Raw genomic sequence first — 15,065 nt, forward strand, 5'->3', positions numbered from 1 at the left:
TACACCCTGGATTGAGAATGGGTTGCACAGAGCCACAGAAACTGACAGACACTCAGGACACTTTGTTGTTGTGTTGTTTTGCTAGTTTCTTCTCTAAATTGTTCATTTGTATCTGCCTCATTTCCTTATTTTTGAAAGCAAAAATACTGCTGTATTCATATTGCTTTTGATTCTCAAAAATTGAAGCCGTATTTTCTACGTTACTGAAAACAAAAGAGAGAGGTTGTGGGGAAAAGAGCACTATATATATATATATATATATATATATATATATATATATATATATATATATATATATATATATATCAAGGACGGTTTCCTATACACGCCTGTAACCAGAAAGGGTCGGGACAGAAGCCGTGGTGACCTTTGTACTCGTCTTCTTTGGGGCTCAACCTCATTCCTCAATTGATTTCAGTCGTTTTTAAACTTGTTTCTGTTTATTTGACCAACACCTTTTAAAATAATTAATAATTTTATTTTGAACTACTTAGTTTTTATTTGGCAAGTTGGAATTGAAGTAAGAATCAATCCGATGAAATATCTCAGAGGAAACTACAGTTGGTCAGAGGCACAAATACCTGCCACAACACAATATATCTTTCCCCCATACTTCATCTCTGCACATATTTGCCTCGAAAGCCATTTGCCGTTCCTGCTGTTTGGCAAATAAAAGTCTGAAGTTAAATAAGAAATCAATTACGACAGGATTAGAGCACCGTTTCAAAGTTGCTAAATTTGATCCTCAGTAGCTGGAGGTAATTAAGTCATGATCCTTCTCAAACAGGGAGTGTCTTTTATGATGCGTGAAACTCCGTGCGAGAGAGCGTTTTGAAATGAGTCAACACAGTTTTTGTTGATGCAAAAGACAGTGATACATCTGAGCTATGAAGGGAATTTTAAAAGACTGAAAATTAAGGCATTGGATAAACTCAACAAATAGCTGAATAATAATGTGTATATACAGGAAATGCAAGTAATTTCAAAGTCAGTGCATGAAAAGAGAACATTTTGTCAAACTTTAACAAAATCTCTACACTCTGATATGACAGACAGTTATTGGAAAACTAGTCGTCCCAGAGACAAGGTGTTGAGCTGTTGTTTAGGATGATACAATGCTTTGTGTAAGGCATGCGTTCCAGATTAGCTAGAACATTTGCTGCCTTGCTGGATATTTGAATTTTAGCTCAATTGGCCCCTGAAATGCACTTTTGAAGTCATGTCTGGCTACGCTATTGTCACCGACCTCTTGACTCACAAAGGAGGAACCGGGATATCTAACACTGAAACACATCGTATGCCAGGGTTTCTGGCTCTGCAAAGTTGACACTCCAAATACAGCTGATTTATGTTTGAGAGATGAACAAAGATCCATCTTCATCTCTTGGTTTGTTTACATCTTTTAAAATGAACAGCATGAAACTGTTAGCGCCATCAATTTTACAGCAGACATCTTGTTTACTGTTCCCTCAAAGAGGTGTCGTGGAAAGAACATTTCTGGACTATAAACTGTTACTTTTTTCTCTGTGCTGAACCTTTGTACAATGGTGTGGCTAATATTGGATTTTTACAGGCTAAAGAGCGTCATGTGCCCAAAATATTAAGCGTCATCACATCAAACCGATGAAATCACATGTGTTCAATTGACCTTAAAAGGCACAAAATGCACTATTTTTCGTCCGTGTGTCCTCAGCTCCGCCAACAGAGTCAATCTTCTGGAGGACTGGAGACGAGAAGAAGCAGCTGAGACCGGCTGTGGTGTTGGGAACTTTTGACCTGCGTACAAAAACAGAGCATTTTGGGCGCTTTAATGTGAATAGAAGATGTGAGGAGTTCATGATTCAAGTTCAGAACATTGCCCAGTTTGTTTCATGAGTCAGTCTCAATGCTGGACCCTGTTTTCAAAACTAGTTTAAGTGGTCCTCATGCATTTTTAAGCACCACTAAACTTTCTATGCTGCAGACTGCACCACTGCACCTGCAGCTTATAGACCTTATGTATGGACAAGATCGATTTTCCGCCTAAAATTTCGTGGGTGCAGCTAAAGTTCTGATGCTCACAATAGTCCTGAAATTACAATATTAAAGTTTTGTTCTGCATTTGAATATTCACAGGGAGTATTAATGTCTATTAATGTGTAAAGTAAGAGGTATCATGAAACAGTATTGCAGGGTTGACGAAACAATGTGCTAATTTTCAGAGGCCACTAGATGGCGTCATTGGTGTAGCAATGATGTGAGGTGCGACTGAATTAGTTATTCTAGTCCAAACATTTTACAGCGGACAGTAGTGGCCTCTGAAAATCAGGATTTCACGAAACAGCACCAGCCCTTCAATAACGTGTCATGAAACCTCATCTACCACCGCAAGGCAAACAAAACTGAAAAACAAAACAAGAACGTTATCTGGTGCTGGCAGCCCCTTCGGGAGACATGAAGGGGGACTGCATCTTGCTGTAACAATCTTAATACGTCAAGATAGAAGTTCAGGGTTCTTATTTGTTTGGGGCTGTGTAGTGGTAAAACAGAAGGTTTCACATAAACTTGGCAGTAATAAAAATGATAGAACTGACAGCCAAATCAAACTTTCTGCAGGTTTAAGAAAGCTATTCCACTGTTAAGATAACTGAGTCAGTCGGCTAAATGTAAATGCCGGATATTCCAGTCGAGAAACAACAGTCACCCTTCAATCCAGCATCCACAATTTCACCCAGAAAAACCCTCCACCATTGCAACTAAAAAAGTTTCAAATGCTTTTTGTTTCATTCATTTGAAATGTATGAGCATCACCTCCCTCTCATGCGTCTCCATCCTCTCTGAGCACTGTGATCTAGAGAAGCAAAATAAGCGCAGGACGATGCAGAATCAAGATGAATGCTGAGCACAGACGGACGGGAGGCCACTTCATCTTAACATGGCCGTCCTGTGTCTTATGATATCTTATCATTAGTTTCTCTGACAGTGATGGAGGGGACGCCGTCGCCCCTCCTTTGCGCCGCGAGCCGTTGTATAAAAGTAACCTTCTTTCCATAATAATGGCCATTCATCACTTCTTTAACTGTCAGTGGACGAGCGACGCAAACAAAGTGGGATTTAACAAGATGTGTGTCGAGTCAAGAGGGGTCAGACCCCGACACTTTAGTGGGACAGCGTGCCCACATTACATGTCTGATGTGTTCAGGGAGTGAGGGAATCGAGGGCTCTGTGGCTCTCTTTTATGATGGTGCAGGCCAGACATGTTAGACAAGGAGGTATCTGCTTCATATAGATGCACATATATATCAGTAGATACATTCATGATAGCCTGTGTTAACCTCCTTAAGTTGACATCCCTGTCTCTGGTATTGTTGGGCAGATGAGGCATCATGAAACAGTATTGCAGGGTTGATGAAACAGTGTCACCAGACAAGTCCCAGAACAGTCCTGCTACAACAAATGAGCACACACTGAAGTATTCCAGGGGAAATCCAAACATCTTTGCTTAGTCACTCACCACACCAGGAAACCTTTTGTGGGCTCCTGTCACAGAGTGGAGAATCACTCACCCCGACTTGGCCTTGGACCCCTTCCTCAATGCTGAAGAGCTTTCTCACTGTTACGGTCATCAGCGAGCACACTTGTCCTCGTGTCCTCACATTTAGAAAAGGTCTGCCACCAGATGCCAGGAGCACTGAATCTGACTTGTTTTTTTCATTTATTTAAAGAGACTTTAAAGAGAGAGAGGAAATAAATCTCTTTCATTTTTTTTTCAGTCGACCTCCTTTCTAAACTACTCATATGTCAAAGTAATTTTCACAATTTAAATGTAATGAAATCCCATTATTCCATTCCAGACTTAAACATACCAAGTAAGCATATATTTTACAGATGAAATTTTGGTCGGGAACAATGACAGAGGAGATGGAGCCTTCAAGACAGAATGGAACTCAGATCATTTAACTGAGGGAAGACGGAGACGTCGGCGTCCGAGTGATTGATGTGTCTCTATAAAGTGCTCCAAGAGGAGGTTGCTGGTGTCGTGTGTAACCATGTGCACTGAGCATCTCATCGTTATGGAAAATGGATTTAAAAAGTGTTTGACACGTTTAGGAAAGTTAATATGGGCATTCCTCTGGATTGTTTGTTAACTACCATAAAGGTCCAATATCTGACTTTTCTGTGTTGTTTTAAATAGGAATATATATACTATATAACAGTTACAGATGCTTGAGGCGCCAAACCTCTGGACCTAACAAGAATTTGTTGTTTCACACTGACATGGCTGGTTCATTCGTACTGTTCTACATAGCTACATAAACAAAATCACGATTTTGGAGCATGAATGAACGTGTCCCAATATCCTGTAAACTAACTGGAATTTCATATTCTATCATAAAAACTGGTAACGTATTGTAGTGACGTATATGAATTATGCTTTAAATGCTCTGTTAGCATGCAATATATTGCCCTGTGGTTCCCGCTGTAATTCATTATGCATCCCTAGTTTGTGTAGCCAAACTTGTCAAAAGACTGTGACAGACATGGAGACACTCACATGGGCTAAGTTGATGTTGGTCGGGTGGATCAGAGAGCAGCTTCATTTAAGTTTAATCCACTCATTTACAGTCTTTTTATCCTTTGAAGCAGGAGTATAATATGAAACACACTCAATAATTAGTTGTCACTGCCAGTCAACGTCATGTCTCGATGTGATCCGGCGCCTCTCTCACCAGCGATATCATCCAGTGATGTGTTTTGTTTTGCTGTCATCTGGCGGCCATTAGATGAACTACACTGCTCTTACATCGGCATGTTCGATTTTCTATCTCCCCTCGAGGACAAGCGATGTTAAAATGCTGTAAAGTTTTTGTTTTATTAAATTATATTCCAAACCTTAATTGTGACGTTGGAACAATCAAATAAAAATGAATAATTTCGACCCATATCAAGGTCCTCATTTGCGTTTTTTTCAGTGATTATTATTATTATTATTATTATTATTATTATTATTATTATTATTATTATTTCGGTAGGAATTATTGTGGTTTTGTATCTGTGTTTGTATCGCATGACAATGACATTTAAAAAATGTTTGAAATCTAACTGTATGTGTTTAAATTATAAATAAACACGTTTTTAAAAATAATATGCAAGATTATTCCCTCTCAGATGCATCTTTGAACGCGTTCAAATTGCGCAAAACCAAAACTTGACGACGTGTGAAAAGTGAAAGGTTAAAGCCAGATGTGTACATTAAAAATACTATGAGAACAAAAAAATATATATATTGCGATGCTGACCTACCAGTTGATGGCAGCAGTGTGCCAAGTTACCCTCCAACGGACCGTCGTCAGCGACAGAAGAAGAGATCCGGGTTAGCTCGCTGCTTCGCTTTGGGGGTAGCAGTTGAGTGTGTGGGAATCAGCGGGAGTTAACTGATTCTTTACTTAACGCGATGGCGTACCAGCTGTACAGAAACACCACGCTTGGAAACAGTCTACAGGAAAGTCTCGATGAGCTCATCCAGGTGCGGATTTATGCTTTTGCTCCGCTAAAGTGTGGCTGCAGTTTTGTCGTGTTAGCTTCTGCCGGCTAACCAATCCTAATAGAAACGATGCACATTGAGCACAGGCGCTTAAACAGTTCGTATCAGAAGTGGCTCTTTGATTGTGACTGTTTTATTCATCATTTCAGTTCTGTTCTATTCGGATTCGGCTTGTTTTCTTTCAATACATCCTAAAATTGCGCCCTTTTTATTATCTACATCCTTTAACTTTTTACGCGCATGCAGTAGAATCAATGCACGTAAACAAAATCCAAACGTATGAAATGCAAGTATATTTCATGCACGAATAACTCTTTAAATACTTTCCGCAATTAAGACAGAAATGAGTAACGTGCTCAGTGCTACAGTATCTTTTCAAAAAATACGAGTCCTGCTTTAGTCCGGGATTCGTATGCAAAGATGTATTTGGCTGCGTCCTAATTTTGGATGTTGTGTGCTCAGAGTCAGCAGATCACTCCTCAGCTGGCTCTTCAAGTCCTCCTGCAGTTCGACAAAGCCATTAACACTGCCTTGGCCAACCGAGTCCGCAACAGGGTTAACTTCAGGGTGAGTGAAACTTGGACAAAAAACACAAGTACAGTGATCACAGTAAAGATCATTGACTTGACACAGGGTTCTGTTCATATGCCATGAGGTGGATTTTGTCGTATGGTCACAATTGCAGACATAAAGGCACATTGACATGGCTGAACATTTTGCATTATTAAGAATTTCACTATTGACAAGGAAATACTGTAATAAAATGAAACGCTGTCCTCCTCAGCTCCGCAGTGCGCTGCTCTTTAGTGACTGAGCACTTGTTTGCACACACGATTCATATTTACTGAGAAAATCTCAAGTCAAAACAGCCTCAAGTGATGTGGATGTCAAACGTGTCCTAGAAACGGAGGCTGAGGACCCACTCCAACAACTGCCGCTGTGACCACTTGCCATAGTCATGTTATTGATGTCACATGATATTCAAGAATATCTGTCTTTCTTACAGGGCTCCCTGAACACGTACAGGTTCTGTGACAATGTGTGGACGTTTGTCCTCAATGATGTGGAGTTCCGGGAAGTAACTGACCTTGTGAAGGTTGATAAGGTCAAAATCGTTGCCTGTGATGGAAAGAGTGAGTTATTTTCTTCTTCATATCAGATGATTTGTGATTGTTTAATCTATATCTAGAGTTTCTGCCGTTTTTTTTTTTTTTGTTTGTTTGTTTTTTGAAACCACACACGCAGTCACTTGTATGTCTATCTTTCTGAGCCTCTCACCCTTAACAAAACAAATCTCACCCTCAAACCTCAATGTGGATTGGCCAAAATGTCATCACAAAGCAAAATCTAATAAGATCAGTGTCTTGTCATACATTGGCCCATTCAAGCATTCAAGATTAACACACACACACACACACACTAGCAACGGACATCAGTCACTGTGATGTTTCTTTGGGGATTCTTCTGTGGAAAAACAAAAAAAAACCATCATGTTCAAATCCATCTCCATGATCTGTTGTGTGTCATCCATTTGTTTCAATATTTCCACCTTGTTTTAATGTTTGATCACATTTCATCTGTAAAAAGAGACCATTGTTATGGTGCCGTGGCAGTTCTCATTTAAGCCACTAGTTAATATGTGGCAGAAACCCTGATGTCTTCCGTCAATAATGGTGCAGTATATCACTAACAAATGTCTGTTTTTCCTCTGCAGATACAGGTTCTAATGCTGGGGAGTGAAACCTCTGGAGACAACCTGGACTGTACATATAATTTATTACCGCAGAGTTACTGTGCCTGCAGCTTTTATTGATTTTCTTTTTTTAACGCAATTGTTTTGCTGTAATTAATGAGCTGCTTCATGTTTAATAAAACTTTATCGAAAAATATGAATTTTAAAAGGGTTTCTGGGTATGTTCTTGTAACACAATATATATTTAAATTTAGACTAAATGGTTGAATCATGTCTCACCCTGACCTGGTCACTTTGACATTTAATTTCATTGACCTTTAAAATATTCTGTCACCAGACAAAATAGCTTTCCATCTGTTTATTGTAAACAACATGATCATTCACATCTTGTATAAAAGAGTGCATGTTTTTTTTTTCTTTTAAAAAAAAAAGCTATAATCAGCAACTTTACTTGACAAAACAGGACGATGCGAGTATAAATACAGTCTGTTTTCACAGCAAAGAAAGTTGGTAGTAAACACAGAATGATTTAAAGACATTTAATGTCGAGAAGAATGCGAAGAAAATACAGGCTTTCAGTATTTACACCGAGAAACGTGTTCATATATTACGATCCTTCGTAAAACCTTTGACCGTTGAACCAATCAATACTGCATATGAGTTCCATAGAGGCTAGTAGAAATGGCTTCAGCTTCCTTTCAAAGTAACAGAAGCAAACAGACTCACGGGGAAGGAAATCCTGTTATTGAAAATAAAAAGGTCCTTAATTCAGTCTGCATTTCACTCTTTCCACTTGTGTTTTGGGATTGAATGAGATGAAAATCAAGACAAAGGTTATTTTGAAGTTGACAAAGTAAAGTAAAAAGCTGCATGTTTATAGGAAGGTTTGTGAAAAGTATGATCTCGTATTTGTGAAAAGAAAATGAAACGGGTGTTAACTAAACTCTTATTAAAAACAAAGCGATCGGGAGCAGATTGCAGCTCCAGAATGACGGACAAAAAAAGATGCAAGTACTGAGAAGCAATGGAGAAGTTGTCCAAAATGACAGATTAAGTCAAACATACTGATTTAGTTCAGGTGCTGATACATTTTTGCAAAACAGACTTGTGACTGATGAGTTAGTGAAGATGATTCCACAAGAGAAAAGGGCATTTTAAGCGCTTTAAATAGGTGTGGCTCTCTTCTTTGTGACTATTGTTACAGCAGGTGATTATATTTTGATAGTCTGCAACTGAAAGTCTTTCACTTTTTTGTGGTTATCTGGCTTTAGATTTGAGGGGAGAAAATCTAGGTTTGTTGTGGAATGTATGACTTAAACTGAGTTTGAGACCTTGTTTCAGTGAAACACGGTTGTGCAGTTACTCATTTAATATCCTATGTGTTCTATGTTTAGTGTCGGAGTTTCACATTTGCCTTGTCAGGACATTTCTGTAAGTCAAAACATGAAGCAGTTTGTTTTGGAAAATAGATTCAGTTTAGCTCTGTTGCGTGTTGTCAAGTGAACTTAAAAGAGCAGAACATCTGAATGAGGAAACTGGATTCTAGTGTTTACCAAAAGTGCTTCAGCTGTCATCAAAAATAGCCTTTGCTAGGATAGAAATGAACCTGCAATGCACTGCTAGTAGAAGATTGTACCACGATTGTACCAAGATTGTAACCCTGGACTTTTAAGTACTTTTAAACTGCTGTAAATACGCATAGAAGATTGAGCAAGTAAAGTTTAAATACAGGTCTTTAACACAAGGTCCTGAACGGGTCTCCATGGTAACCAGCTTTTTGGACAAGTGCGTGTGAATAATGTGGCACAAACTCGGCTGGTTTCAAGGTTAACGTTCACATGGTAGCTGCCCTTAATTAGTTCCTCAAAAAGCACCGCTTATGAAATACACATTTAAAAATAAGAGACACTTGGAATATGAAGTGTAAAAAAAAAAAGGTCTGGGAAAGTATAAAACTCCAAGCGGGTGAAGAACCTTCACCCTGCAGTCCTGTTGTGGTTCAGTCGAGGAACCGCTGGCAGGCTTTTTTCCAGCGACAGGCTGTGCACCACTGGTCTCTGTGCTCAATGCCGTAAACTTTACGACACTTCTTGGCTTCACCGCGAATCCTTCTGTTGAGAGGACGCAGAAAACAAACTGTAATACCCGGCTTTATCCTGTCAACATGTTCCCACCCAGGCCTTTTAATACAGACACGTTGTGGCAGAACTATGGGTCCCCACAGTTTGAGGTCATAGTCAGCATTTATTTAAAAAGACAAGGTCAGCGATATGGCAGTTGGTAGGCAGGAGAAAAGAGGGGTGGCCCACCCCCCGAAATTAATTTTGTGGAACACACCCCTCCTCTTCCCTCTTGAATTCATCGCATTCTGGGTCATGCTGTGTTGACCTATATTTCCAGGTGTTTCTATGCAGTTGTGAAGGTGCATTCTATATGAACCTTCACAACTGCGGACTGTTAAAGTGGGGTATGAATGTGAATCATCTGTGGGATCATCTGACTGTATGTTCTGGGGTTCACGACCGCTCGTGCGACCTCAGATATAGCCCTTCGCTCCCCATGCACTACTGAGCCATGGCACATGATGCTGTGTCGCTGATAGTGGAAGACGACATACAAACCTGCACGCTGAGTTCTGGTTCTGCAGCCACTGTTCTCCCACACTGACGGAACGCACCCGAAAAGACAAACCCTGGGGGAGAAAAAAATGTTTTCCCGATTATATTTTAATTCAAGCAAACACTGAAACATTTTTTTGACCATGCATCGTCTTTGTGTTGTGTGCTTCTGTCGTGAAAAACAATCTGTAGGGAAACCGTTTGAACGCCAGATGGCAGCACTGTGGCTGTCACCGCTCGATGGAAAATGCGGCCACAAGCATGCGCGTCTGGGAGGAGGCGGAACCCAGCCGCGCGCGCGCACACCACGCTTCCAAACCAGTTCTGACAGGAATCTCCGGGCTGGAAGTCAACAAACCGCCGCTCGACAGTGCCAGAGTGAATAACATAGTTGGACCAGCCGCCAGTCTAAATACCAAATATATTTCTGGACGTCCTGAAATGTCTTCGCACATCAACAAGTATTTTCATTGTTTCAGCCTCACTTGCGGCTCCATTTAGAGTTTGTTAAAGAATGTAAGAACTGAAACACAGCTACATTTTGGATGCTTTCTAGCGCTTTCAGAGGCCGTCCTGATACCCGCTAGTTAAAGTCACAAGTGGATGAGTCCTCTCCTACCTGTCTGCTGCAGGTAGTGGGCGGAGTTACCCACTGACAAGGGGCTGCTGTCGGAGCGGCTGCCTCCACTGGGCATGGAGGGGGAGCCTGAAATGCAACCACAGTGGATACAGAGTTGTCAGTACAGCCCCTCGTAGATGAACTCAACAACAACCTCCAACTGCAGTTTTCTAAACCACTTGAGTCTTTTTTTAAAAGAAGTGACTATTCATTGTATTCATTGTTCTTTTTTTTTTACAACGTAATGCATAAATTTATTTAACATTCATTGATATTAAAATATACAAAATAATATGAATGAATTTAATTCATTTAAGTTTATCTATAATGCAGTATGGCATACTAATGGACAGTGTGAAATTCACAAAAAAATAAAAAAATCATCTGCTGTATGTGATGTTGTGTCATAGAAATAACCATAATATGCAAGCGTTAAGTAGGGCCCCATAAATCATTATTTTTATTAAAGAAATTTTCTTTTTGAAAAACAGCATAGTAGTTATGCACACAACTGAAAAAAAATACATTAATTTGGTGAAAAATATGGGAGTCTGAAAAGTTTTGATCTTCGTAAAGTACATTTTTGAGAGCTCAGGAAGTGGTCTTGACACAGTGTGCTTGCTTCGTCTTGGCTTATGAATAAATATCAGATGGAAGAACAGTTGAGTTTTGGAACGTCTGAATCAGACACACAGTCAGCCAACAGCTGATCAGACATCCAGGTTGACCCTTATTCCCAAGCCTGTCCACAGCAGCCAATCCGCTCGCTGTTCCCTCGCTGAGAAGATAATCTTGTCACTATTGCGTCAGAAGGGCCTTTGCACACAAATAGATGAATGAGCTCCACCTTGACAGGCGTGCAATGTTTCACCTCTTGGTGCGTTCCAACTAGCACTGCATAGTTTGGCGTAGTCACAGCTCTTATGTAACTCTGATTAAATGTATATACTGTACGTGTCTTGAGCTCAAAGCATCAGCTATGTTAAATGGAGGTGTTTAAGCGGCACCTGTACCTGATAGGAGTGCTCTGATTGGACCTGCCAGAAGCTGCCGGAGGTCGGTGCTGATCGACTCAGCCCGTCTTCACCTGCACATGGTGGTGTTGGAGGGGAGGGAGGCGGAGGGCTGGGAGGGGAGGAAGGGGAGATGGAGGCGGGGGAAGGAGGCAGCTGAGGGGGCTCCACTTGGTTGATCTCCGTGTAGTAGAAGTCTTCCTCGCTGCGGGAGCAGCGCTCGTGCTCGCTGCCGCGGCTCAGGTGCATCGTGCGGATGTGTCGCTTTATTCCCACCACTGTGGTGAGCACCTTCCCACAGCTCGGCCACAGACACCTGTAGGCCACCTTTACAGAGTTCTGGACCAATGACAGCCTGCCATTAGCTCAAAATCCAGCGCCTCTACCAAGCATGACAAAATCTTTTCCGCTCACCCGTCGCTTCCGCGGCGTGGGCTGGTCGAACATCACCTGCTCCAGCTCCATCTCCAGTCCTTCGTCTTGGGGGGCGGCTTGTTCCGGCTCTGCCATTGGTGGAGAGGGAGCTGGACTTCTGCAGCTGCGGCCGACGCTCCAATAGCCACTGCTGCCGCTGTCAGAGAGCTCGCCCCCTCCACAGTCCATCGGCAGAGCTGCAGCACAAATAATGATGATGATATTCAGATGTATTCTTTCTGTCTTTACTGCAGGGTTTAGCTTCAGTTGACTTACAAACTCAACATGTATTTGTCGACTGAAAATTTCAATAATCAGATACAAAAAAATCGGTTCCACTACATTAGAACACAAATTAGCTACTCATTTATACCTATATTAGCAACATATTAGCCATCAAATAATCATTATAAAGTATTGACTGGCTTAGCCTGACTATATTCCAGCCTAAAGCAGTCAAAAGTGCACTCTTAACAACACCATCATTTCTTGTTATTACTAGTAAATGAATTGTTAAAATGTGGTGCCCAATCTTAAAAATTATTCTCTTTTACATTTTGCATAACACAAGGTCACCCATTAATAAGAGTTTCACATTAAAAAAAAAAGAAAGTTGTGACCAAAAATGAAGCATAAAGCACCGGTGTCCCATTCAATTTCAGGCCCCACCTTTTTTATGGCCTCGGCTTCATTTTATTACCATTACTGTTGACTGCTTTGGTTTCTCACCTGTTTCTGGCTGGACATTGTTGTGCATCAGTGGGCTGCAGGACAGACTGCTGAGGACCATCGCTGCCATCATCTCATCCATTTCCACTTCTTCTGGACTCCTGTGACTCCTATGGTTGCATGAGAAGAGTAAGTAAGAAATGCCGAGAAACAAATTACAGTTAATTTCCCTCAAACTATGATGCTGACCTTCTTGGAACTTCTATGAAGGAGGAGACCGAGCCATTGCTGAGTGGTGGCTCTGGTATTGAAGGCGCTGGAGAGGAGGCCCAGCACTCAGAAGGATCCATCGCACCCGCAGCTTCACCTATTCCAGCACACTGGAAGTACACCTGAGAGGAAGAAGGTCAGAGTCAAACTGTTGCAGAGAATTTGAAGTGGCTGCATTTTTCCCAGTACCTTCTGTCCTTGGTGACCTCTGACGCCAGTGGCAACCGGTTGACTGACTGCAGAGTGGATGTCATGGTCAGATCTCACTGAACTCACCAGAGCTCCCAATGGAGAGCGCTTTCCCAAACGGGCCTTGGGTATCATGTCCAATCTGAAATGCAATTATTCTTATTATTTCATCTAACATCCGAGTCCAGATGGCCATTATTAAGTCAACCATCTTTGAACAAATACATCTCCTTAATATAAGACTGACAAAAAAATGGCATGTGATATATAATATCTCCATGATTAGAACAAGAGCTTGCTTTTATATTTCTTAATTTATTTATCATTGTTGCTGCAGTACAGCATGTCTCCAAAAACAGATGTGCTTGTTTAAAGCCAACAATTGTTTTATGTTATGTTGGGAAACAGAAGTGTATTCAATAGTGTATTTCAAGTTACAATCTTTTGCATTTACTTCCCCTCCAATAATTAGAGTTAAATTCGTCGTAAGAATGCCATAATAACAACTCTATTTGATTAATCCTCAGTTGGTGTCAAGTTGTTTGAGTAGCCAACATAAACTAAACAACTAGCTCCATTAGAAGCTGTTTTAATGCAAAAAACAGAGCTAAATTAATTTATGATGAAAGTTTCCCAAATGTAAAGATAATTTGGTCGATTTCAATTTAAAAATGACAACACAAACGTGTCTCTTTTTCAGCAAGGTTAGACGCACTACCAGAAGTCAACTGAGCTCTTGCTGAGACCTCGTGATCTTTTTATCTTCCAATACAATCTTAGTTAAATGACATTGTTGACTTATAATGAGAAACTAGTCTTGACCTGATTCATGCCACATCTCTCTTCTAAGTAAACAAACAGAATAAACTACTGTACAAACAGTCAACACGCCAGAAGCCAGAGTTATGGACTGGGTTTTAGCAGCAAAGCTTTGCTGTTCACAGCCGTGACGACCTCCACTCGACGAACAGTCACACGTGAGTTACAGTGGAGCACAAACAGTACGAACAGTGCACACACCCCCTTGTCCATCGGCTGCACGATCCAATCAGAGCTCTACAGTGTCCAGGCCACACCCTCGTCAACGAGTGTCCTCAATAGAGACAAAAAACACCTAAAACTACCAACCTCGAACGATGCGGCATAGAATCACTACACATTTCGGAGATGCTGTGCGACACTAAGCCCACAAAACAGAGCCTTTCCAGCTCACAACGCAAAGAAGCAAAGCATGCTTCATATTACAGAAGCAGGAAAGTTAGTGAATATTATTTAAATTTAGCCCTCAAGTTTAAGTGTGACATCAACTCGAGGGAGCTTTCATTGAAAACCATCAGCCTGAATGAAAACGACATATTTTTTGTCCAAACCCACCCTTTCATATTCTCCTATTGAAGCCTTTCGATAGCAAAACAGATAAGGAGTATATATCTTGCAGCGGACACGAGGTAAACAGAAAAGTTCGAGGCCCACATACCTGCAGTGCGAGGAGAGGAACAACAACAACAACACTTCTGGAGGTGAGAGAGTGAGAACTGCAGACTGAAGAAGGACTCAACTCACGAGGAGGCGGGAGGAAGAGAGACGGGGAAACCTGGAGGGAGGGAAGGATCAGGAGTGTTTTTGTCTGTGCTAATACAGCTTTCTTTTACAACGCGCACCATTCAACCACGTCGGTGTTCCAATGAAGAAATAAAACCTGGTGTACTTAGCTCTTTTTAGAGTGACTTATTGTCCGAGTATTCCATAGCGAGGTGATGAGCTCAGATGACTTGAACCTGTGAAGTGATGACCGTGCAAGATCATTTTCAAACGTTATATTCTTGCATGCATGTTTAGGATACATGCAATGATTTACAAAGAAAAGCAAGACGATCTAACTGAATTATTGAATTGAATGAATTATGTGCTGAAGTTATGGGTTTGATTCCTGATGACGTGAACTGTGTGGGTCATTGACCTCCCCCCAGCATCTTCTTAGCTGGTATGCTTACTCATAAATTAATATATTCAATTTAAGGTGCTGGTTATTGAAACATTACGTTCAATTCTGGTC

General features: G+C 41.0%; 2 protein-coding genes across 2 annotated transcripts; one reads left to right on the top strand and one right to left on the bottom strand.

Annotated features, from left to right (window-relative positions):
• The first annotated feature begins 5,338 nt into the window (after nucleotides 1–5,338).
• Nucleotides 5,339–7,451, top strand: gtf2a2 (general transcription factor IIA, 2). Its single transcript, XM_053853917.1, has 4 exons — nucleotides 5,339–5,506; nucleotides 5,987–6,091; nucleotides 6,531–6,657; nucleotides 7,239–7,451. The coding sequence occupies exons 1-4, from the start codon at nucleotides 5,435–5,437 to the stop codon at nucleotides 7,262–7,264; spliced, it is 330 nt and encodes a 109-aa protein (XP_053709892.1). The 5' UTR covers nucleotides 5,339–5,434; the 3' UTR covers nucleotides 7,265–7,451.
• Nucleotides 7,452–7,532: 81 nt separating this feature from the next.
• Nucleotides 7,533–14,576, bottom strand: znf395a (zinc finger protein 395a). The gene is made up of 9 exons (XM_053853916.1): nucleotides 14,487–14,576; nucleotides 13,010–13,151; nucleotides 12,800–12,942; nucleotides 12,611–12,720; nucleotides 11,882–12,078; nucleotides 11,468–11,806; nucleotides 10,455–10,541; nucleotides 9,839–9,909; nucleotides 7,533–9,328 (listed from the first exon to the last, which is right to left on the bottom strand). The coding sequence occupies exons 2-9, from the start codon at nucleotides 13,142–13,144 to the stop codon at nucleotides 9,217–9,219; spliced, it is 1,194 nt and encodes a 397-aa protein (XP_053709891.1). The 5' UTR covers nucleotides 13,145–13,151; nucleotides 14,487–14,576; the 3' UTR covers nucleotides 7,533–9,216.
• Between the last annotated feature and the right edge of the window lie 489 nt (nucleotides 14,577–15,065).

This window comes from Synchiropus splendidus, chromosome 1 (genome assembly GCF_027744825.2).
Source record: "Synchiropus splendidus isolate RoL2022-P1 chromosome 1, RoL_Sspl_1.0, whole genome shotgun sequence".
NCBI lineage: Eukaryota > Metazoa > Chordata > Actinopteri > Syngnathiformes > Callionymidae > Synchiropus > Synchiropus splendidus.